The sequence below is a fragment of the Cucurbita pepo genome, chromosome 10 (genome assembly GCF_057944985.1).
Source record: "Cucurbita pepo subsp. pepo isolate OVF chromosome 10, ASM5794498v1, whole genome shotgun sequence".
In the NCBI taxonomy this organism is placed as follows: domain Eukaryota; kingdom Viridiplantae; phylum Streptophyta; class Magnoliopsida; order Cucurbitales; family Cucurbitaceae; genus Cucurbita; species Cucurbita pepo.
In genome coordinates, this window is record NC_141807.1 from 18,695,814 (window position 1) to 18,721,589 (window position 25,776).

Genomic DNA, 25,776 nt, shown 5'->3' on the forward strand with positions numbered 1-25,776 from the left:
TAAAATAATAAGTACGAGTGTTCATATGACCTAAGATATTGACCAATCTGAATTATCCAACCCAAATCATAAACGTTATAATTTGAGTTAATTCACAGATTAAATTTTTTTTTTTTGTTGAGTCAACTCGGCCAATTCAAGCAAATAAAAAATAGAGTTAACAACCCAACAACTTTACCCTACTTTTAAAACTATTATAAAAATAAAAAAATATTTAACGCTGGTAACCAATGTCATTAATATATCGTGACTTGTGAATATTTGGTATTTAAGCTTTATAAAATTAGATTTTTTTTAAATAATTTAAAAAAACCCTACCACCCAATTAAAAAATAAGAGTTGGGTTGGGTTGTAAACTCGAAATTAGGAAGTTTAAACCTAAAAATAATTAAAATAAAATATTTGTCTTTAGCCAATTAAAAAGGAAAATAAAAGTCAACGGTCAATCCTCGTACTAACAAACTCTCCACCATTATTGGAGAAAACTGTTTTAAACCCAAAAATAGTCAAAATTTCACCCTATAAATATGTTCTCCCCATCCTCTTCTTCCTCACCCCTGCATTCAATTACTACTTACCAATAAAACCCAAATAAAAATAAATAAATAAAAAGGGAAATTTCCCTCTTGTTCTTCAGCAACAGGCCTTTCTCTTAACTCCCTTTTACCCCCCCTTTTCATCATGGAAATGAAGAACTTCGCCTCTGCTGCCATCGTCGCCGTCGCCGCCACCGCCTCCCTGACCATGGCTTTGGCCTCCACTGAAGTTGCAGCCCCGGCACCCGGCCCCTCCAGCGCTGCTGCTGCTGCTACCGTCCCTGTCGTTGGCACGTTGCTAGGTGCCTCTGTTGCCTCTCTTATTGCCTTCTACCTTCACTAACTGAGCTTGGCAGCTTGAGGAAGGGGGAGAATAAATCAATGTGGGGTGATTCTTGTGATTCTTGTGATTCTTGTTCTTGTTTTTAAGTTTTTGATTCGTTTCTTCAAACACATTGTGTAATAAATTGATCCCTTTCAATGAAATGAATTGTTTCAACGGATATATGAATCTCTCGTAACTTCAAATTGTTAATCAATCAATCAATCAAACGAAAGCGTTTGAAAACTCGTTAGGATACTAAGGTCCGTCGTTTGATTTCTGCGACGATATCAGACTCTTTGTTAACCAGATTGCTGTTTCTCTCGACGATACCGCTTCTTCTCCGAATGGACTCAGCACACCAGCAAGTTCTTCGAGCTTGTCTTGCTTGAGTAACCGTGCACATAGCTCGAGTAGAGACTCGAGAGCATCGGCTCTTCTCTGGCTTGGATATTTGGATTCCGACGACATAGAATCTGCCTGTGTTTCTTCTGTTTGTGTACTACGAGCAACTTCTCGATGCCCTTTGAAGCTCTCCTGGTTTAAGCAGCTTCTCGGTTCGACATTGAAGCGTTTATCATCAGAAGATCCGGACTTTTCAGCGCTGCGTACGGAGGATATCGATGATTCCATTGAGTTCCTTTTACTAGTTTCCTCAGCCTTCATTACCGGTTTGTTGCAACTTGTTTTCGGTACGTCCTGGTTTACCGTCTCCAATCGAGGTTGTTTCTGCAAAGAATTCGTACACCGGATGCTGTTTCCACCATTGCAAGTCGATGTCACAGACGCAGAACTCGTTTGCGCATCACTATCAACAGCATTTGATGTGGATATTTCATCAGGAAAGGATGTAGGATCGACCATCTTCGTCTCGAGTATGTCTTCCGAAATAGCTGTTAACGACATGTTTTCATCAGTTGACGAGTTGCTATTATGTATGTCAGCACTTCTGGCCACCAGATCGATATTTTCCAGCAGGTTGAAAACTACGCTCGGTTTGGCTCGGCTCTCATGCCCACTATTCAACTTGTTAGATGGCGATTTTCGCGGTGTTTTATTCTTCGAGTCGGGACATATTGGTAGTATATTAGCCGAAGCGTTGCGGCATTGAAGAACATACGGTTGGATATGTGGATGCCTCAATAATTCAGCAGCCTAAATATAAATTAAGCCATGGATTAGAAGCAAAATGATCATTCAAAGAGTCGAAATCGCATCACTCACCGTCGGTCTGTGTCTGGGATTCTTCCGTAGCATGCTCTTGATGATCTGTTTCCTGCAAGTCGAAACGAACAGTCTCGGAGTCTTAAAATAGCGGAAAATACACTGTTTTTAGCTGAAAAATCAATAGAAATAGCTTACAACGCAGAGGAATAAACAATTGGGAGAGGAGAAATGGAGGATCTGTTAATTTTATTGATAAGACCAGCCATGTCCTGTTGAATTAAGCATAAATCAATCAGGAGTCGAGCAAAACGGATGAAATTCACGAGACCGAAGCTTAAGCTTACCGGAGCTCGAAACGCAGGTTGATGAGCAGAAATTTCAAACATACAGCAACCTGGAAAAAACACGGTTTATTACTATCCAAGAACACGAATATCAACCAAGAATCGTGTCTCCATGAACGCTTACCAAGTGACCATATATCGGACTTGTAGCCATAAGGTATATCTGTGAGGAGCTCGGGGCACATATAATTAGGAGTACCAACAACCTACAAGCGTCGAGTACAATCAAACTATTATTCCTGAACTATTACGTAATTACTTATAAGTGGGAATGAAACATTCTTTATACGTGGGAAACCTCTTCCTAGTGAGGACAATATTTGCTAGCGGGCTTAGGCTTTTACAAATGGGAGGGGGTGGATTGTGAGATCCCACGTCGATTGGAGAGCGAAACGAGTGTCAACGACAATATTATTTGCTAGCGGTAGGCTTGGGCTTTTACAACTGGTAGGGGGTGGATTGTGAGATCCCACATCGATTGGAGACGGAAACGAGTGCCAGCGAGGACGTTGGGCCCCAAAGGGGGGGTGGGATTGTGACATCCCACATCGATTAGGAAGAAGAACGAAGTATTCTTTATAAGGGTGTGGAAACCTCTCCTCGCTGACGCGTTCCCCTCAAGGGAAAGCCCAAAGAGAACAACATCTGCCAACGGTGTGCTTGGGCCGTTACATTAATAATAGTTTCCTCCATTCTGCTTGCTCCTCCCCTAGGAGACACGTTCCCTTCAAGGGAAAGTCCAAAGCGAACAATATCGGTCAGCGGTGGGCTTGGGCTATGAAACCACGACCCTCCACAATGATGACATTTTCCACTTTGATCCTAAGCTCTCGTGGATTTACTTTTGATGTATTCCTTACTTATAAACTCATGATCATCCTCTTAAATAGCCGATGTGGGACTCCCCCTCAACAATCCTCCCCTCGAACAAAGTACACTATAGAGCCTCCCCTGAGACCTATAAAACCCTCAAACAACCTTCCCTTAATCGAGGCTCGACTCCTCTAGAGCCCTCGAACAAATTACACCATTTGTTCGACACTTACTCGCCTTTAACTATACCTTTGAGACCCAACAACTTATTTGTTCGACACTTGAGAATTTGATTGACATCGCTATACCATGTTAGGAATCACGATCCTTCACAAAGGTATGATATTTATCCACTTCGAGCATAAGCTCTCAACCCATGATCATCCTCTTAATTAGCCAACGTACAACTCCGTAAGTTAAACATTCTAAGTCCTTTGTCAGACCCGATTTTAACAGCATAAATGATACGTTTGTTGATTAAAACGCTTTCTATCGCAAAATAACTACAGACGATGATTACATCCTTACCGATGAAGCAAGATCTTCCGTATTCAGTAGTTTTGCAAGTCCAAAGTCCCCTATACATGCCACCCATTCAAGATATTAGCACTTTTCCAGAAGAAATAGCTATCAAAAAAACATGCCACCCTATACAAATTGGAAGCCATCATACCAAGCCTGATATCATTGCCCTTTGTAAGGAAGATGTTGGAACACTGAAATGAAGAACAAAAGATCAGAATCATTAATGAGATTTTTGTAGGCTAATAATACGGAATAGATACCTTAAGATCTCTATGTAGCACTCGATTCGAGTGGAGGTAGTCCACAGCTAGTAACAACTGCGCTAACCACTTGCAAAGTTTCTGAGGAAAAAAGAATTGGTCATCGGGCATAGATTCGGTAGAGAAAGAATAGTTGAGAACGTGCTCGACTTACTTCCTCGGGAAAGTATGTTCCTTTCGCCTTTTTGATCAGTTCGGACCTGCTCAACAAAAGAAAATGGGGCATACCATTAGTCTTAGAGTTTTCTTCTCATTCCTTTATCCATTCGATGTTAAGTAATAAGATTAACGTTGATTTTTTTTCATCAAAGAATTTTAATTTATGACGTTGGGCCCCGAAGGGGTAGATCGTGAGTTCCCACATCGGTTGGAGAGGGGAATGTAGCATTCTTTATAAGGGTGTGGAAACCTCTCCCTAGAGACGCGTTTTAAAAATCTTGAGGGGAAGTCTGAAACGGAAAGCACAAAGAGGACAATATCTGCTAGCAATGGGCTTGGGTTGTTACTCCCTTGTCTGCTTTGGCCCGTTACGTATCGCTGTCAGCCTCACTGTTTTAAAACGCGTCTATTAGTGAGAGGTCTCCACACTCTGATAAGGAATGTTTCGTTTTCCTCTCCAACCAATGTGGGATCTCACAATCCACCCCCCTTGAAGGCCAGCGTCCAGGAATGTTTCGTTTTCCTCTCCAACCGATGTGGGATCTCACAATCCACCCCCCTTGAAGGCCAGCGTCCTCGCTGACACACCGCTTGGTGTCTGGCTTTGATACCATTTGTAACAGCCCAAGCCCACCGCTAGCAGATATTGTCCGCTTTGGCCTGTTACGTATCGCCGTCAGTCTCACGATTTTAAAACGCGTCTACTAGGGAGAGGTCTCCACACTCTTATATGGAATGTTTCGTTTTCCTCTCCAACCGATGTGGGATCTCACAATCCACACCCCTTGAAGGCCAGCGTCCTGGCTGACACACCGCCCGGTGGCTGGCTTTGATACCATTTGTAACAGCCCAAGCCCACCGCTAGCAGATATTGTCTGCTTTGGCCCGTTACGTATCGCCGTCAGTCTCACGATTTTAAAACGCGTTTACTAGGGAGAAGTCTCCACACTCTTATATGGAATGTTTCGTTTTCCTCTCCAACCGATGTGGGATCTCACAATCCACCCCCCTTGGAGGCCAGCGTCCTCGCTGACACACCGCCCAGTGTCGGGCTTTGATACCATTTGTAACAGCCCAAGCCCACCGCTAGCAGATATTGTCCGCTTTGGCCCGTTACGTATCGCCGTCAGCCTCACAATTTTAAAACACATCTACTATGGAGAGGTCTCCACACTCTTATAAGGAATGCTTTGTTCTCCTCTCCAACCGATGTGGGATCTCACAACACGAAGGGAAAGAGTAAAACGAGAGACAGTGAGAGGGAGAATTTTGTAGCCGTTTTCTTTTGAATTTATACCAATGGGAAGGATTTTTTTAATCAAACTTTTATCCTGTTCATATGCAACAGTGGATGATAGTGGAAGACATGAGAAGGTTCATGTAGTTGGAAAAATAAATTGAACAACTTTTGTTCTCTAATTAAGTCAACAACAAACAATTAAGCTACTGCTTTAAAGGTCGTAATGAAGCATACTCCAAATGGTGTAAAATTAAATAGCTCACTTACATGTCTCCTCCTTCGCAATAGCCCGTTACGATGCATATACAATCACCCTACAAAACAGAACGCCCGAAATATGAAATGTAGAGCAAGTGAAAACGAGAAGGCAGAGAAATCACCGAGGTATAAGTACGGCTCAAGCCCACCGCTGTAGATATTATCCTTTTTTTGGCCCTTTCGGACTTCCCCTCAAGGTTTTTAAAACTCGCTGATGTGTGATCTCACAATCCACACCCATTGGGGGCCCAACGTCCTTGTTGGAACACTGCCCGATGTCTGGCTCTGATACCATTTGTAATAGCCAAAGTCCACTACTAGCGGATATTGTCTTCTTTGGGCTTTCCCTTTCGAGCTTCCCTCAAGGTTTTAAAACGTGTCTACTAGGAAGAGGTTTCCACGCCCTTATAAGAAATGTTCAGCCAATGTGGGATCTCGCAATCCACCCCCCGGGGCCCAACATCCTCGTTGGCACATTGCCCGATATTTGGCTTTGATACCATTTGTAACCGCCAAAGTCCATGCATATATTGTCCCTTTTGAGCTTTCCATTTTGGGCTCCTCCTCAAGGTTTTTAAAAAAGGTTTCCATACACTTATAAGAATGTCCAACCAACGTGGGATCTCACAATCCACCCCTTGGGAGCCCAATGTCCTCGCTGGCACACCTCCCGATATCTAGCTCTGATACCATTTGTAACCGTCAAAGTCCATTGCTAGCAGATATTGTCCTTCTTGGGCTTTCCGTTTTGGGCTTTTCCTCAAGGTTTTTAAAACGCGTCTACTAAAAAAAGGTTTTTATACTCTTATAAGGAATGTCCAACCGATGTGGGATCTCACAATCCACCCCCTTAGAAGCCTAACGTCCTCGCTGGCACACCGCTCGGTATCTAGTCCACTGCTAGCAAATATTGTCCTCTTTGGGCTTTTCCTTTCGGGCTTCTCTGCAATGTTTTTAAAACGCGTCTACTAGGAAGAGGTTTCCACGCCCTTATAAGGAATATCCAACCGATGTGGAATCTCACAATCCACCCCTCGGGGCCCAACGGAAAAGGTAAAAGAAAGAAAATCTACATATTATACGCAAAAGGTAGGCTAAAAGGAAATCTACATAAGAACTAAGAAAACAAAAGAAAGAGTTCTTAATGTAAAAGAAACAGATTCAGTCCAGATTTGAATAGTAGGAAAAAGAAAGAAAATGTACCTTATCCACCCATGAATCTTTGTAGTCCACAATCTATGGGTGATTTAGTGTTGCAATCAAATTCATCTGAAATTGAGAAGATCACATGAATAAATATATATATAGTTACACATCAACTAATTATGTTAATTCCGACGAGAAAATACGCCAAGTTCATGCCGAGGATGAAAACGAGGTATCCATTTCTTTCGATTTCGAGCTAGCTAAGCACACTCGACTTGTCATTCACGACAACCCCCCAATCCAACAAGACATAATATCAAGAAGCTCCTAAGATGTTCAACATCCTCTATGTTAAACACTATAGTTTGAAAAATGAGCTTACTATCTAGGTGTTCAACTTGCCCCTTTAACCATTGTACCAACCCAAGATATCTTATTAGTTACAACTCGAGATAAGTGAGAGAGTTTGCCATGACGGGGGAAGTTTAGGAGAGATGGAGAAACCCAACAGCTGTCGATCGGGGAAAACCAATCCTATAGCTCCTGCGCTTCCCATTCTTTCTATTATCCCATTTTCTTTCGGATAGGCGGCTAATACTAATCTAATAAGTTCAGTGGTCATCGTCTGACCAATTGGCTCGGACACCAGACCGCTCGTGTCAGCCCCCATAACCACACGGGCTCGCCCTAAATGGAATGGCTCTCTTAGTTACGCTACACCCTAACCCAAGTCCCCATGTCCGCTCTTCTCTTAGTTACCAACACAACATATCCTAAACTTGTTCCCTATGCCCACATTTGTAGACATAAACTTTCTTCTTTCTCAACTTTCTATGTGATATATTTTGGATCGTTAAGCACTGATGCAGGTTGTAACGCCCACCGCTAGCAAATATTGCCCTTCTTGGGCTTTCCCTTCGGGGCTTTCCCTCAAGGTTTTTAAAACGCGTCTACTAGGGAGAGGTTTCCACACTCTTATAAAGAATGCTTTGTTCTCCTCCCCAACCGATGTGGATCTGTGACTCATAATTCAAACATTTCTCATATAAGTTTTCAATAAACTAACCTCCTGGTGTGCAGTGCGCTTGAACTTCTCCGTTTGTTTAGCCAAGCGAATTTTCTTGAGTACATACCTATTTCAGAAAGAAGGTAAATCTTAAGAGAAGCACTACATACGCCAAACGTTTCGTGGTGCCACAACACCGAACCATTTGCTTCATTTCAACGCTCAGAAAACAAGGTATCGATCTCGAATTACCCTTTTCTCAAGTCTTTCTTCGTTTACAGTGAAAGAACAGAAAGAAAAGATTCGAGACCGAGTTTAGTTCTGAAGATAAGGGGTGGTTCCATTTGTTAGGAATCACGAACCTCCACAATGGTACCATATTGTCCACTTTGAGCATAAGCTCTCGTGGGTTTGCTTTAATTAACCGATGTGGGACTCCTCTCCCGACAATCCTCAACACCGTTAACAACAGAGAACGAAACTAACCATGATCTCTCAATTATTACATGGAAATATGAACATCAGGGTATATCACTTACTTTTTCTTCTCAATCTTATGGTAAACAAGAAAAGCTGATCCAAAAGCTCCCCTCCCAATCTGCTCAAGAACTTCATAATCTTCCATCCTGTTCTTCATATCAGCATCATCACACTCCATGTCGTCCTTCAAACGCCAAAAAACACAGTGTTAAGGCCAAAACCCCCAAACAAAAACCATTTCGAAATCGAAACCATTATGCAAAACTCTCACATGGCGAAAACTTCTTAACAAAAATGAAAATCCAACACCAAATTGGGTAAGTTTGAACCAAAAACTTCCCCCAAAAGCTATAAGTCTTTCAATTATAAGTGGAATTTCCAGAATCTACAGAGACACAATCAATGAGTAAAGCAACCGTGAAATTATGATGATGTTGTAAAGAATGTGAAGGGAATGACAAACTCAAAAGAGAAAGGGAAAGTGGGAAGTTAGGAAGATGAAAGGGAAAAGCAAACCCAAAAGCGTTGCTTCGATTAGCAGATTCATAAGAGCTTCAAATTGAGGGCAGGCAGATGAGATGTCGACAAACCCATTTGAAAGAAGAACAAAATAATCTTACCCTTTTGGAAGAAATTGATGATGGCCCCAAATTCCCACTTCCGGAATGATTTTTCAACTGTTTTGCTCCACTTTTTGCCTCTTTTTTGATGGAGCTTAGTAAGAGATGCGTAGGAAGCAAGGTTTTGAGAACAAGACCCGGGTTTCTCTCTCCTCTTTCTTACAAATAAACTATTCCCACATCGGAATTGATGAATTTATTTGATTAAACGAAATGGGTTTCCTTTGATTTTCAAGAAATTTTCTTTTGGCACGAGTTAATCATATATGATATGGGTTTATGCTCGATTTTGGTCGGGTGGGTTCATTGTCCTCGAGTCAAGCACACTTATAAAATAGAGTCTCATACTCGTATTGTGTTATATTTAACATGCTTCGATGGTTAATTTAGTATCTAGTTGAAGTGGTGTTGAGCTGAGTGCGCGGTAGGATTTTGTAGCTTTTAAGGTGAGAGTGTTCTTCCATTTGTATTGGGCTCTTATGGTATTGCCTTAGGGGACATGTGGAGGTTCTGGAATGTTATGGGGAGGTATCAAGGTAGGTCTTTTGTGTAACAGGAGGGACGTCTTTGGCTTGGTCGTTGTAGCCTTTGAGGCATTTTTCTATACATGTGGGCTTCAAGGACCTGATGTCTCGGGGAAGATCGTCGAAACAAAGAGTTGTGTGGTCATGCATAAGTTGCTGACATTATCGTAACTGTTCTCTCTATAATTGTGCCTCTCGAGAGGTTGTTATTTCACCTTGACGCTCGTGCTTATGTACTGGACTTTGAAGAAGAAAGTTCCTCTTAGATGTGTATTTTGTAATGGTCAAATTTTTTATGTACAGTCGACACTTGCTAAAAGTTTGGTGACGGGCCGAAATTGATGCAATTATATTTATGTCTAAGGAGACACTATGATGTACTTGTATGATGAGCATGAAGAAAATTCCACGAACATGTATTCACGTCTCATAAGGAATTCATGTCATCATAAGTATGGAAGTATAATCCACATAATTTCACAAAACCAATGATTTTTAACACGACACTTCATTCACGTTGTATCTCACATGAGCATGGTTTACTTCTCTAGTATGTTAAATGCATACACGTACACTATAATATCATACGTGTTCATTATTTTTTGTTGGCTTTCGGAAGCATGCTTTAGCCATAGTCAAACCTAGGGAGTATACATACGAGTCTACCAAGTGAATTCATGCACATGTGTGTGAACCATGTGTAGAGAAGTACTATGCATTCAACCTTACCTAAGAAATAAAGTAGAGTCCAATAAAACAAGAAATATAACAAAGTTTTCGCCAACAATTTAATCATCGAGTTTATTTCGATATATTAGTAAATTACTAGACGTGTTCATGTGATCTGAGAATTCGATCAATTTAGATTATCCAACTCAAATCATAAAGATTAGACTGTATTAGATAATTTTTTTCAGTTTGGTTTATGTTGAATTTTCGAACAATAGAAAATTTTGTTGCTTTGCATGTTGACATGTTCTTGTCAAGTCAACCCGACCAATAAAAAAAATAGGGTTAACCGATTTTAGTGATGGATTCCACTGTCCCTGAATTGGTTATGCCCACGACTTGTATGAGAGAGTGCTCCAACGGCATTGGAGGCACAATTGAGATGTCATTTTGGGGGTTATCATAGAGGAACGGTCCAATATAAGACAAGTGATGAGACAGAGGAATTCCCCACGATGAGAGGGATGACCTCGGTCCAATGCCACTCAGAAGTAGAAGTTGTGGGCTTCCGAGAGCCCCAGCACAGAGGATTACCTCTCCCTTTTCACGCACCATTGCATGGCCCTCTTTGGTCACGAAAAACAACCTCAATTGCCTATTGCCTCGATCAGCGGAGAAGAGGCTAAATGACTCGTAAATGTTTTGATATTTGAATTTTATGAGATTTTAATTATTAATATAACATATATGATGAATAAGTAAGATTTTTTTATATAATAAAAAAAATGACTTGACAACTCAACCCAACACAACCGAAAAACATATATATAATTTTTTAATATATAATTTTCGTACTTTACTTTAGTTCTTAAACTTTGGAGTAATTTCGATTCGAAATAACATATATATAGAAATTTTGAAGACTCATATTATACAAACAAATGCCAAACCGAGAATGTCTCGGTGGGGCGTTTAGGAGAAGCTAAGTACCAAATGTATGTCGCAAATGAAAGCATATGATATATAAACTGTGATATACCTATAATTTGTCTCTAAAACGTGATTCGAGGCTCGGGTATATGTCGATATTGTCCGTGAAGTCCAAATTTTACACGACTGACTCGTTTATTGGGTTAAAACAACTATCGCATAATCCATGTCGTAAATATACTGTCATTAGGTTGTCTTGACAAGGATCTATTTTATAGTACTTTTTCTTTTAAAATATGTTACTACACGTATGCAATGACTATTATGCGTGGAAAATCATTTAAAAAATATTTATTATAAACATTGTCATGGACTCACCGACGCAGAAATTCTTTACATATATAATCAGAGTAAAATAATAATAGCATGGTTGAGAACAGAAGCATAACATCTCGTATCAAAGTTTTGAGATAAAATGCTCATGTTGTACTCAACATGATTATACTTGGGCTCTACTTTCTTTTTACGGATAAGGTTGGATGTATAGTACTTTTTTACATACAATTCACGTACACGTGCATGAACCGACTAGGTGAGCTCGTATACATATCTTCTAGGTCCGACTACAAGTAGCACATACTCATGTTGCCGAAAACTAACATAAAGAAATGAGCGTGTATCATATCATGGTATACATATACGTACAAACATACTGGAGATAAACCATATAGCATGTGTTGTGATACACATCATACTTTCATACTTTTCATGACATAACCTTCCTATAAGACACATATACGTGTTCATGATATTCATACTTAACATATATGGCTCATCATTGTCTCACAGGACAAATATGAACATGGTATCATAACAAACATGGATCGATATTCTGGAAGTCCATACATCACAAAAAAATTCATAAGCAAATCATAATACAAGAAGTAACATGTAGATAAACCACATAGCATGTGTTAGTCATACATCCTACAATTCATCCAACCTAACTAGAAGATTGTTGGCCTTAGCTCAAATCACTTAGTTGATGTTCGTTTAGTCTTGCTTATCGGGGTATGGTTCCAAGATTGTTGGACTGTTTATTGGATGTATGGATTAATCTTGATCATGGGATTAAGACTTTTAAACAGTGGTGGGGTTTACTGAGCATAAAGTAGACCGTTGATCTTGCTGCATTAAGGAAAACCCTAAGTGTAATGGTCAAAGGCTACCGCTAGCAGACATTGTCCTTTTTGGATTTTTCCTTTCGGGCTTTCTCTTAAAGTTTTTAAAACGCGTTTGCTATGGAGAGGTTTCCGCACCCTTACAAAAAAAATGTTTCTTTACCCATTTCGATCGATGTAGGATCTCACAATCCACTCGATTGACAATCTTGGGCCTCGCTTTCTATGAATTATGGGCCTATATCAAAGCCCATCTTGAATCTCACCCTATGAACCCGAGCTCATGTTTGAATTCAAAATTTGAAGAAAAGCAGCACGGAAACAAACGAAGCAAGTTTTAAAAATACACGAAAGAGAGACCCTAAAGCCTCTTCACCGTCTTTCTCTCTCAATTACGTCTCCGGTCTCAAATTCTCCGATTATCAGAGAGTTTATCTCCTTGCAATAGGGTGTGTTCGGCCTTACCCATATCATAATGTCTTGTTTTTGTTTTGATTTTGATTAGTTTATGGCTACTTTCATATGTTTGATCTTGTGGGTTTTTGATTTTTGTTGTGATGAAGCAGATTTTAAGCTTTGTTTTTCCTCTCCAGGATCATCTGAGCTAACAGGTTAGTTGTCTGCCTCTGTATCTTACTCTTGATTGACTGTTCGTCGATTTTGTTTACATCTTTTTCAGATGGGGATTGGGTTATTATTTGCTTAGTTGATTTGTCTGTCTAGCACGTTTCTTTCTGGATTTCTGATGTTTGTAGTTATGATGAATTAGTGTTTTTACCGTGGGAATTTGGTGTTAGGAATCACGAACCTTCACGATGGTATGATATTGTCCACTTTGAGCGTAAGCTCTCGTGGTTTTGCTTTTGGTTTTCCCAAAAGGTCTCGTACTAATCGAGATGTATTCCTTCCTTATAAATCCATGATCAACCCCTTAATTAGCAGATATGAGACTCCTTTCCCAACAATTCTCCTCTCGAACAAAGTACAAGATAGAATTGAGCCCTCGAACAACCTCCCCTTAATCGAGGCTTGACTACTCCTTTGGAGCCCTTGAACAAAGTACACCCTTTGTTTGACACTTGAGTTACTTTTGACTCCACCTTTGAGGCTCACAACTTCTTTGTTCGACATTTGAGGATTCTATTGACATGCCTAAGTTAAGGGCATGGCTCTGATACCATGTTAAGAATTATGAACCTCCACAATGATATGATATTGTCTACCTTGAGCATAAGCTCTCATGGCTTTGGCTTTGCTTTTGGTTTTTCCATAAGGTCTCATACCAATGGGGATGTATTCTTTGCTTATAAACCCATGATCAGCCCTTCAACTAGCAGATGTGGGACTCCTTTCCCAACAATCCTCAACAATTCTCCCTTTGAAAAAAATACACCATAGAGCCTCCCCTGAGGCCTATGGAGCCTTCTAACAACCTCCCCTTAATCGAGACTCGACTCCTTTGGAGCCATTGAACAAACTACACCCTTTGTTCGACACTTGAGTCACTTTTGACTCCACCTTCGAGGCTCACAACTTCTTTGTTCGATATTTGATGATTCTATTGACATGACTAAGTTACGAGCATGAGTTTGATACTATGTTAGGAATCACGAACCTCAACCATGGTATGATATTGTTCACTTTGAGCATAAGCTCTCATGGCTTTGCTTTTGGTTTCCCCAAAAGCCCCGTACTAATAGAGATGTATTCCTTACTTATAAACCTAAGATCAACCCCTTAATTAGCAGATGTGGGACTCCTTTCCCAACAATCCTCAATAATTCTCCCCTTGAAAAAAGTATACCATAGAGCCTCCCCTGAGGCCTATGGAGCCTTCTAACAACCTCCCCTTAATCGAGGCTCGACTCCTTCTTTGGAGCCATTGAACAAACTAACACCCTTTGTTCGACACTTGAGTCACTTTTGACTCCACCTTCGAGGCTCACAACTTCTTTGTTCGATATTCGACGATTCTATGACATGACTAAGTTACGGACATGAGTTTGATACCATGTTAGGAATCACAAACCTCTACCATGGTATGATATTGTTCACTTTGAGCATAAGCTCTCGTGGTTTGCTTTTGGCTTCCCCAAAAAGCCTCGTACTAATAGAGATGTATTCCTTATTTCTAAACCCAAGATCAACCCTTAATTAGTAGATGTGGGACTCGTTTCCGAACAATTTTCAACGTTGAGCTAAGTTGTTTGAATGGAACATAAATTCTAAGTTGGCCAATTAGACTTTGCTGAGAATAAGATGAACTTCAAGTGTGGACTTGTTTCTTTTTACTTTAAATTTGTTGAAGCGATGAATGTCGATTTTGTGTCGAAAGTTTAAACAGAACGACGCTGTATGTATTGCTGCTATCATCTCTTGCAGGAGGTTTGAGAAGATGGAGTCTCATGACCAGACAGGATGCCGAACTCCGGAATGCCCCACGCCTTGCATTAACAACTGTGGCTTCTTCGGACGGGGATCGACGATGAACATGTGTTCTAAATGCTACAAGGACGCTCTGCTCAAACAAGAACAAGAAAAACTTGCAGCCTCATCTATTGAGAACATTATGAATGGAAGTTCCAGTAACAACGGGAAGGAGCCTGTCGTTACAGAATCGATCGATGTACAGACCGGAGTAACGGAGACAGAGATATTTTCAATAGAATCATCCAGCATTTCCTCCTCGAATAAGAGCTGTGAAGAAGTCAGCATGAAAGAGCGCCCGAACCGATGTGCCACTTGTAGAAAGCGCGTTGGTTTGACTGGGTTCGATTGCAAATGTGGAAATCTCTTCTGTGCTGTTCATCGTTATTCCGACAAACATAACTGTGATTTTGATTATCGTGCTGCTGCTCAGGACGCCATTGCTAAAGAAAATCCTGTTGTTAAGGCTGAGAAGCTCGATAAGATTTGAAGTCGATGCCCAACGCTTTAAGACCTATGTGCTACGCATCTCGGTCCAAGCTGGGCGTTTCGTTTACCAGGCGTCGATGGTATTAGATCACGGAAGTCGTGATGGGTGGATCTTTGGAGTCCTTCTGGCCTTGGCAAAGGTTCCATTGTTGGCTTCATTGTGTGATTTCTTACTGGATTTAATGAATTCATGAGTTTCCTCTGCAATGACATTCTGCTCTGTATGCATTTCTTTACCCATTATGTTAAATGGTATCTGCTGCATCTTTTAGTTTGCCCCTTTTACTTCTTCGCCTTGTCAATGATTGATTTGGAGCTTGTTCGGTCAAGGACATTGTGAGATCCCACGTTGGTTGGAGAGGAGACCGAAGCATTCTTTATAAGAATGTGGAAACCTCTTCCTAGCATATGTATTTTAAAATCGTGAGGTTAACGATGATACATAACAGGTCAAAGCGGACAACATCTACTAGTGGTGGGTTTGAGCTGTTACAAATTGTATTATAGCTAGACACCGAGTAGTGTGCCACTGAGAACGTTAGACTTCGAAGGGGGTGGATTAAATAAGTCTATTTTACCCACGGGTCACCCAAATAGAAGGGGGATTCCCCGTTTAGACAGAGAATAGGGGAGTGAGTGAGAAACATTTTTTTTTCTCTGTTTAGCTAAATGGGGTCGGGGATAGGATTATATTTTTCGTCCCAGTGTAATTCTCGGTCTCGACCCATTTAATATAAATATATATTCAACACATATTATTATATATATTAAAAAATTTAATGGGTTAATTTTGTGACTCTAATTATAATTTAAATTTTTAAAAATATTCCAATAGAATATTTTACTTATGTGATGTATTACAATTTTTTTAATTATATTAAAAGAAGTAAAAACTTTAAGATAACAATTTTTTTTTTAGAAATAATAATAAATGAATGAGAAATTTTGTGAGGACGAGAAATGAAATATGTGATGGAATGGGGACGGGGGAGGTGCTAGATTTCTAACGAGCCTCTGAAAATCTCGTGTTTCTATCAGGTACATGAATCGAGATTTGAAATGTACTAAAAGTATTTATGAATCTAAAAAATTCGTGAATGAAATCGTCTTCACTCTTAGAAGCAAAAAGTAAGTAACATGATCATATCGTACCGAACATAAGAGTCTCAAATATCAAATCTCGACTCGAATCTTAAATATATATAAATTTTATATCGGAAGAAATGATGTACAAATTGTAGATGAGAAAGCTTGTTAGTTACAAAAGTAATAAAATGATTTCAAATCATATTTCAATATGAAATATAAATTATTTAAAATTTAATATAATGACCAAACAAAAGTAATTGACAAAATAATATATATATTTTATTAAATGTCATTATGTTTAATAATCATTCACTTAAAAAAAAAAAAAAAAAAAAAAAAAAAGAGTGATCTTTTATTATTTTGTCTTGATTAAGATATAAGCATACATTATATATTGCCACAAATGTCAAATCAAATTACTATTTTAATATTTTTAATTATTTTGTCTATTCCTATGTTTTTTTATTAGGGTATTTAATTTTAATAACGAATTATATAGTTTTATTAGACATAAATTAATAAAAATATTACTCCCAATAATCTTCAACAATATGAGTACCCTATAAGCCTCCCCTTAATCGAGGCTCGACTCCTTTCTCTGGACTCCTCGAACAAAGTACACCATTTGTTCGACACTTTAGTCACTTTTGACTACACCTTCGAGGCTTACAATTCTTTGTTCGACACTTGAGGATTCTATTGACATGGTTAAGTTTAGGGCATGACTCTGATACCATGTTAGGAATCACGACTCTCCATAATTGTATGATATTAACTTTTAAAATTTTGAAATGTTAGTCCTGGATAGAAACCGTTGCAGTTAGTTTTGGATAGAAACTGTTAATATTTTATTTAAAAAATATTCCAAGAACTTTGGAAAAATTTTAAAAATAACCTTAAACTTTTAAAATGGTTTTAAAATGTGAGGTCCCACATTGGTTGGGGAAGATAAGAAGTCAACTTATAACAGTGTGAAAACCTTCCCGTAGCATATAATTAAATAAAATTTATTATTATTATTATTATTTTTAATTTAAAGCAAATTTTAACAGTATTTGTATTAATAGGTGAAATAAAATAAGGGTAAGAATCTTGACGCAGACAGGGTAACAATTTTGGCAAGATCTTGCCGGGGAACTGCAGCTTTTAACTTTTACCCTTACTGTCAGCAGTAAAACCACCGCCACAAACTAAATAAGTCAGCGTTCCCCAAAGCTCAACTGCCGCCCCCTTTCTTTTTTTACCGTTTCTCTTTTCCACTTTTTACCGTCCTTACCTTTGTTTTCTTGTTTTTTTTTTTGTTTTTTTTTTAATCCGACCGTTTGTCAGCACGGAGTGATCGACGTAGAAGGAGATAATTGTGAGATCTCGTCTCGATTGGAAAGAGAAACGAAACATTTTTTACAAGAGTGTATTTTAAAAATCGTGAGGCTGACGGCGATATGTAACGGATCAAAGCGAACAAGCTATGATGTGTTTGGGCTGATATTGTCCGCTTTGGCTCGCTACAGTAATTCACACATGTGACTATGTCGAACTAGCTACGATGCGCTTTCGTGGACGGACAAAAGAAAGGAAGTTACAGAACGGGGCATACCCCGCTCAACATTCTTAGAAAACAATCGAATGGCAAATTAGTCATTTAATCTTGTAAACCAATCAATGAAGGAATGCATCCAACATTGTTTTGTCTCATGGGTCCTCTCATGCTAGAATTGACTCAACAATTACAGTAACTCACACATGTGGCTATGTTAAACCAGCTATGATGCTTAAGTCGTTAAGGCGATGGCTCATGAGAGGATTATACGTCGGTAGCACCCTTGTTTTTGTTCATCGTCTAGTCGAGGTCTTACCTAATTGATAGATTGTAACAACCATACTTTTTCTTTTAAAATAAGACTGCTACAACATGTTGGTCCTATGACCTCCTCAACTAACGTTATCATCCGTACATATGACCTAGTTGATATTATTTGGTTCTATCTATAGGGACTGTTAGAGGGTTGTCAACTAATTTCTTGTCGTTAACTGTGTAGATAGATAGAGTATGCATATGTATCTCAGTAGTCGGTTGAGATACATGATTGCTAACCTCTAATAGTGATTGATCAGGCTAAATGTCTCTTAGGGGTTCAGCTACGAGGTTGTGTCTCATATATTCATTACGATTCTCATGCGACAAAAGAGGCTTAGCCAATTACCCACCTCGACTGCAGCTAGAGCCCACGATAATATTATTAGTAATTATGGTTTTGCAAGTACGCTAAGAAAGGTTGAAAACTAGTATTCTATATGGATGTTCGAGAGAAGGTCTTGAATAAATGCCTTATTATTCCCATTCACATCGCTTCCATCCGCCACCGACCAAAGTTCTAATGTAGAGAGCTAACCTACTAGTTGACTTACTTGCTTGTTAGAGGACTAGCGGGACCTATAGAGATGAGAGTTGTTTTTATATATTTGACGGAATCCCTAAACCCATTAAAGATATATTGTATTAAACCGTTTAACGAGTGACTACGTACGAAAAGACGGGTCGAAGAAAGTAGAGTGGTTGAGGAAAGTTGAAATGTGTTTAGGGTTTAGGGTTTAAAAGGGTAGGTGGAAGGTCAGATCTCTAGTTCTTTTTCTTTTTATTAATAATATCACTTAGGATTCTTTTTCATACTTTTCTCATAACATAATTTGAAATTAATCAAAACGAATTTCAAACATCACTCGATTATTCACACCTAATCTCTCGACCTTTTAAAATTTGAAATTATTTATAAAAAAATTGTAGATTTTATTTGACCTCGAACCGAACAAAAAAAATTATATTATCATTAGAGGTTCGAAATGTTGACCCTGTTGATCGAGAATTTGAGATACTGTCTAACTCATGTCGTCTTGTACTCTCCAATCTTACTTATGCCTCAACTTGTCGTTAATGCATACTCTTCTTGGTGTGTTAGATGATGCATCACCCTCCTCGATCGCATCATGACACTTATCTATCTCGACTTTCATATAGTTGGTGTGACGTTAACTGAGGGTTGCCATCTTGTCGGTCTGTATGTGGGATTCACAACCTACTGTCTTCTTAATGAGATTGTGACACCTAACACCTGCTTCACTCAATTAGTGTAGTGGGAAGCTACCTAGTTGGTGTGTTAGATGATGCATCGTCCTCTTCAATCGCATCATAACACTTATCTATCTCGACCCTCACATAGTCGGTCTGACGCCAACTGAGGGTCGCCATCTTGTCGGTCTACATGTGGGATTCACAACCTACTGTCTTCTTAATGAGATTGTGACACCTAGCACCCGCTTCACTCAATTAGTGTAGTGGGAAGCTACCCAGTTGGTGTATTAGACGATACATCATCCTCTTCGATCGCATCATAACACTTATCTATCTCGACCCTCACATAGTCGATTGGACACCAATTGAGGGTCACCATCTTGTTGGTCTACATGTGGGAGTCACACCCTACTTTCTTGTTAACGAGGTTGTGACACCTAGCACCTGCTTCACTCAATTAGTGTAGTGGGAAGCTACCCAGTTGGTGTGTTAGATGATGCATCGTTCTCTTCGATCTCATCATGACACTTATTTATCTCGACCCTCACATAGCCGATTGGACGCCAACTGAGGGTCGCCATCTAGTTGGTCTACATGTGAGAGTCACAACCTACTATCTTCTCAATGAGGTGTGACATCTAGCACCTGCTTCACTCAATTAGTATAGTGGGAAGCTACCCGCTCGAAAGAGCTAGCTAAAAACTCTGCTTCTTCCTTTCTTTCACTTAGTAAAGCGATTTTGCTCCTCGCTCGAGACAGAAAATGTTGAGATTTGAAACCACTATCCGGATCTTAATAAATAAATAATTTTATGAAGCATAGATTTGAGATGAAAGACGAAGACTTCTTGTTACAATACAAAGAAAAATGAGAGATATTATTATAATTTCTCCAAATGTTTCAACTTTTTGTCATTTATTCGCCAAAAAAAAACCATACCCGTGATTCAAATCAACCCTTATATTATTATATGATTCCCAAGGTCAATTTCCTTCCCCCAAATCACTTTTCTCAAGAAAATTGCCCCAAAGTAAAAGGGTCGAGACTTTTTCAACCTATATATATATATATATATATAATGGAGTACTGAAGTACAGAGCTCACTCTGAGTCCCTCCCATGGCTTCCCCCTTGAAACCGCCATTGTTGCTCTCATTAGTCTTTTCTTTCTTCGTTTTGTGTTCTTCATCCTCTGAGGAATCGACCCTTTTGACCTTCAAAGCTTCCATTAACGATTCAACGAACTCTCTCTCGAATTGGGTTTCTTCTTCTCCAACCCATTTCTGTAATTGGACTGGAATTTCTTGTACGAGTTCTTCTCCTTCATCGCTTTCGATTTCCGCCATTGTTCTTCAGGGTTTGAACCTTTCCGGTGAAATTTCATCTTCCATTTGCGAACTCCCTCGTTTAACCCATCTTAATCTCGCTGATAATCGCTTCAATCAGCCGATTCCTCTTCATCTCTCGCAGTGCAGCGCGTTGGAGAGTTTGAATCTGAGTAATAATCTCATTTGGGGAACAATCCCAGATCAGATTTCTCTGTTTGATTCTCTACGTGTTCTTGATTTTGCGAGGAATCACATCGAAGGGAAGATCCCTGAAGGCATTGGGGCTTTGAAGAATCTTCAAATTCTTAATCTGAGGAACAACTTGATTTCTGGTAGAGTACCCTCTGTTATCTTTCATAATCTTACTGAACTTGTTGTTCTTGATTTGTCTGAAAATGCTTATCTGATGAGTGATATTCCTAGTGAGATTGGGAAGCTTGAGAAGCTTGAGGAGCTATGGCTTCAAAGCTCTGGTTTCTATGGCGAAATCCCTTATTCTTTATTGGGTTTGAAGAGTTTGAATGTTTTGGATCTTTCTCAGAACAATCTCACTGGAAAACTCCCTGAAATGATGGGTTCTTCTTTGAAGAATTTGGTGTTCTTTGATGTTTCTGAGAATAAACTCATGGGGGCTTTCCCAAATGGGTTTTGTAGTGGAAAATCCCTTGTGAGTTTTAGTGTTCATACCAATTTTTTCACTGGGAATTTGCCTAATTCCTTGAATAAATGCTTGAATCTTGAGAGGTTTCAAGTTCAGAACAATGGGTTTTCAGGGGATTTCCCTGAATCCTTATGGTCATTGCCTAAGATTAAGCTAATCAGAGCTGAAAACAATGGTTTCTCTGGTGAAGTTCCTGAGTTCATATCAATGGCTACTCATCTTGAGCAAGTTCAGCTTGATAACAACAGTTTTTCGAGTAGAATACCCCAAGGTCTCGGATCGATTCGAAGCTTATATCGATTCTCTGCCTCGCTTAATCGTTTTCATGGTGATCTGCCACCGAACTTCTGTGATTCTCCATTGATGAGTATTATTAATCTGTCTCATAATTCTCTTTCGGGTCGAATTCCCGAGCCGAAGAACTGCAAGAAACTTGTCTCATTGTCCTTAGCAGGGAATAGTTTTAGTGGAGAGATACCTAGTTCCCTTGCAGATCTACCTGTGTTGACTTATCTTGATCTTTCTGATAACAATCTCACTGGCTCGATCCCTCAACGACTCGAAAACTTAAAGTTTGCGCTGTTTAATGTTTCGTTTAATCAACTATCGGGCGCTGTTCCGTTTTCTTTGATTTCTGGATTGCCAGCTTCTTTTCTGCAAGGAAACCCTGATCTTTGTGGCCCTGGTTTGCAAACTCCTTGTTCACAAGGCCATCCAGTAAATGATATGTCTGGACTTAACAAAATGACATGTGCCCTTGTCTCTATAGCTTGTGTTCTCGGAGTTATGAGCTTAGCTGCTGGGTTCGTTCTGTATTACCGGTCGTTCAAATCGAAATCCCGTGTCGATAACTGGCATTCGGTCTACTTCTACCCTCTTAGAATCAGTGAGCACGCGTTGATCATGGGGATGAATGAGAAAACTGCACAAGAATGTGAGGGAGCTTTTGGTCAAGTGTTTGTTTTAAGCTTACCGAGCCGTGAACTGATTGCCGTGAAGAAACTTGTTAAGTTCGGGAGTCGTTCGTGGAAGTCGTTGAAAGCCGAGGTCAAGACGTTGGCTAAGATCAGGCATAAGAACATCATCAAAATTCTGGGGTTTTGTCATTCTGATGATGCCATTTTTTTGATCTATGAATTCTTACATAAAGGAAGCTTGGCTGACTTGTTATGCAGAAATGATTCTTGTTTGAATTGGAATGTGAGACTAAGAATTGCTATTGAAGTTGCTCAAGGACTTGCTTACATTCACAAGGACTACGTCCCACGTTTGCTTCATCGAAACGTCAAATCGTCGAACATTCTACTGGACGTTGACTTGGTTCCGAAGCTCACGGATTTTGCTCTCGACCATATCGTTGGAGAGTCGGCGTTTCACTCGACAATCGCTTCGGAATCCGCTCATTCTTGCTATATTGCACCAGGTACACAAAAGTTTACGATAGTGTGTTAGGAATCAGGGATCTCCATATTAGTATGATATTGTCCAGTCCACAATCCTCCTGTCGAACAAAGTACACTATGGAGCCTCTCCTGAGGCCTATGGAGCCCTCGAACAGCTTCTCCTTAATTGAGGCTCGACTCCTTCTCTGGAGTCCTCGAACAAAGTACACTCTTTGTTCAACACTTGAGTCACCTTTTGACTACACCTTCGAGGCCCACAACTTCTTTGTTCGACATTTGAGAATTCTATTGACGTGGCTAAGTTAAGGACATGACTCTGATACCATGTTAAGAATCACGGATCTCCACAATGGTATGATATTATCCACTTTGAGCATAAGTTCTAGTGGCTTTATTTTTTGATTCCCCAAAAAGCCTCGTACCAACGTGGGACTCCCTCCCAACAATCCTCCCCTCGAACAAAGTACACTAGAGAGCCTCCCCTGAGGCCTATGAAGCCCTCGAACAGCCGGCTCGACTCCTTCTCTAGAGTCCTCAAACAAAGTACACCCCCCTTTGTTCGACACTTGAGTCACCTTTTGACTACACCTTTGAGGCTCACAACTTCTTTGTTCGACATTTGAGAATTCTATTGACATGACTAAGTTAAGGGCATGACTCTAATACTAGGTTAGGAATCACGGATCTCCACAATGGTATGATATTGTCCACTTTGAGCATAAACCAACGATCATTCCCTAAATTAGCTAATGTGGGACTCCCTCTCAACAATCCTCAACATAGTGAACCCGGCTGTTTCAAAAACTCGATAACCCGAAAAATCTATCAGTCCAGTACAATTTATTATAGTCGAGTCGGGTTTTATAGGTTTCTTTTGTTCAAAATGTGTTGGTAGTAAAGCGATCTAAAGAGTCTTATTACATCTATCATTTGGAATGCAGAATGTAAATACAACAAAAAGGCAACAGAGCAAATGGATGTGTACAGCTTTGGAGTAGTGTTGCTAGAACTGGTGACTGGAAGACTAGCCGAGCGTTCGGAATCGACAGACGCTCTCGACGTGATCCAGTGGGTGAGGAGGAAGGTGAACATAGCGAATGGTGCTTCCCAAGTCCTTGACCCGAGCATATCGGAGCATTCTCAACGAGGGTCGATGCTGGAAGCTCTAGACATTGCCCTCCAATGCACTTCTATGATGCCTGAAAAACGACCGTCGATGCTGGAAGTCGCCAAGGCGCTTCAACTGATCGGCTCGACAACGAACCTTCACGATGCTGCTGTCTTCTCGGCTGCAGAGGATGATAGTTCGGTGTCGAGCTGAAGACATGTCTTAGCTCCATGGCTTGTTTTCTGTATATCCAAATTCACATATATCATTATTGTAGGAGACTTTTTTTTTTTTTTTTTTTTTATCATTTTGATTTTAAAATGAAGATGCTTAAATTTTGGTGTTATGTAGCTTTGGGTTTTATGAGAATCGTTTTTGTAGGGGCGTGTACGGGTTGAGTCGGTAAAATCGATTGGACTAACATGAAATTTTTAGTTTATTTAGTTGGTGACCCGAACAATCGGAATAGAGTTAGTTCACAGCCCAATTCAACCAATCTGGTTGGGATTGGGTTGTCGGGTCGTTTTTATTATTTAAAAAAATCATACTTATCCACGATACATGTTATAATATATATCAAACATTCACAAGTTACAATATATCACTGACATTAGTTACAAACGTCAAATATTCTTGATGTTCATAATGATCTTAAAAGTAGAGTATGGTAAAATTGAGTTGTAACTTTATTTTCGGGTTGGTGGGTCAAATGTCAACCTACAAATTGACCAAAATTTTCGGTTTTTTATAAATTCAACCCAAACTAAATAGAAAAAAAAATATAATCCTACCTAATAACGAGTAGGGTTGTGAGATCCCACGTCAAAATATAGGATGTGGAAACCTCTCCCCATTAGACACGTTTTAAAACCGTGAGACTGACAGTGATACGTAACGGGTCAAAGCGAACAATATTTGCTAGTGGTGGTGATATGGAATTAACCCAAGGGAAAGTATGGAACAGATTACCTTGATGATCAAGAACAAGAGTAAAGAAAACTCGTTTCTAAACTCGTGATTCGAATCACTCCACAAAAGATTTGATCAATACCACTTGAATGACTCTAACATGAGTTCCAAACACAAGAATTTGCAAAGAAAATCTTAGCTCTCAACAAAGCTAAAAAAAATAGAAATTCTATTCTTTTTAATTCCAAGATGTGATATCCCTCGTCAAAGAAAAGAAGATTTTGTATAGCCTTTACAACCTTAACTTATGTGATAGGTAACTCTCAAATTAAATTGACTAGTAAATGAGAAATACTCATAACCTTCGTATTAAAATGGTTAGTTAATGATAGAATGTGTTACATTATAACCTTAACTCCTATATTAAAAATTACTCAAATATGTACTTAAATTATAATGACTAATGAATGAAATGTGCTTATTAGTCATCTTGGACTAGTTCCATAAATTCAGCTGAGTTCATTAAATGCAACTTAAAGTGCATTTAGCACAAATATATGAGAGAGGTTTCCAACGTCTTCTAGAATCTCTTTTGATGAGCTCACCATACCTTGAATATAAGTGTACAAGATTTGTTGCAGCTTCTTGGCTCTTGTCCTTGTAATTGGACCTTGAGGTATAAAAATTCCTTGATCGTGGTTCATATCAGGTGGGCTTGAGCTATTACAAATAGTATCAAAGTCAAACACGGAGCGGTGTGGCAGCGAGGACGCTAGGCTCTCAAGAAAGATAGATTGTGAGATCTCACATTGGTTAGAGAGGGGAACGAAACATTTTTTATAAATGTGTAGAAATCTCTTCCTAATAAACGCGTTTTAAAACTGTGAGTCTTATAGCAATATATAACGCAGACAATATCTATTAGCAACACATTTAGGTTAGTCGAATTTTGGTCATATGAATATAAACTGACAGAGAAATGTTAATTTAATTTTATATAAGATAATAAATAAAATAATATTACAAAACAATAATACTTAAAATAAATAAATAAATAAATAAATAATAAATCGGAGTTGAAACGGTTTCTGAGAAGGTTTAAGAAACGCCACG

The 25,776-nt window shown here is 39.4% G+C and overlaps 3 protein-coding genes across 4 annotated transcripts; 2 read left to right on the plus strand and 1 right to left on the minus strand.

The window, feature by feature from the left end:
* Positions 1-561: 561 nt before the first annotated feature.
* Positions 562-8,434, minus strand: LOC111803405 (serine/threonine-protein kinase Nek6). The gene is made up of 12 exons (XM_087127880.1): positions 8,316-8,434; positions 7,837-7,903; positions 6,828-6,871; positions 4,122-4,167; positions 3,968-4,048; positions 3,856-3,898; positions 3,711-3,760; positions 2,494-2,575; positions 2,370-2,419; positions 2,221-2,294; positions 2,083-2,134; positions 562-2,013 (listed from the first exon to the last, which is right to left on the minus strand). The coding sequence occupies exons 1-12, from the start codon at positions 8,432-8,434 to the stop codon at positions 1,117-1,119; spliced, it is 1,605 nt and encodes a 534-aa protein (XP_086984006.1). The 3' UTR covers positions 562-1,116.
* Positions 8,435-12,478: 4,044 nt separating this feature from the next.
* On the plus strand, positions 12,479-15,381 carry LOC111803433 (zinc finger A20 and AN1 domain-containing stress-associated protein 8). 2 transcript variants are annotated; one of them, XM_023687834.2, is made up of 3 exons: positions 12,479-12,629; positions 12,747-12,791; positions 14,563-15,381. In XM_023687834.2, exon 3 carries the CDS (start codon positions 14,576-14,578, stop codon positions 15,095-15,097), a length of 522 nt encoding a protein of 173 aa, XP_023543602.1. In that variant the 5' UTR covers positions 12,479-12,629; positions 12,747-12,791; positions 14,563-14,575; the 3' UTR covers positions 15,098-15,381. The 2 variants fall into 2 exon arrangements, with proteins under 2 accessions (XP_023543602.1, XP_023543603.1); XM_023687835.2 differs by having other exon boundaries at positions 12,496-12,629; positions 12,774-12,791.
* Positions 15,382-20,286: 4,905 nt separating this feature from the next.
* Positions 20,287-24,197, plus strand: LOC111803393 (probably inactive leucine-rich repeat receptor-like protein kinase At5g06940). The gene is made up of 2 exons (XM_023687768.2): positions 20,287-22,666; positions 23,588-24,197. Exons 1-2 carry the CDS (start codon positions 20,374-20,376, stop codon positions 23,965-23,967), a joined length of 2,673 nt encoding a protein of 890 aa, XP_023543536.1. The 5' UTR covers positions 20,287-20,373; the 3' UTR covers positions 23,968-24,197.
* Positions 24,198-25,776: the final 1,579 nt, after the last annotated feature.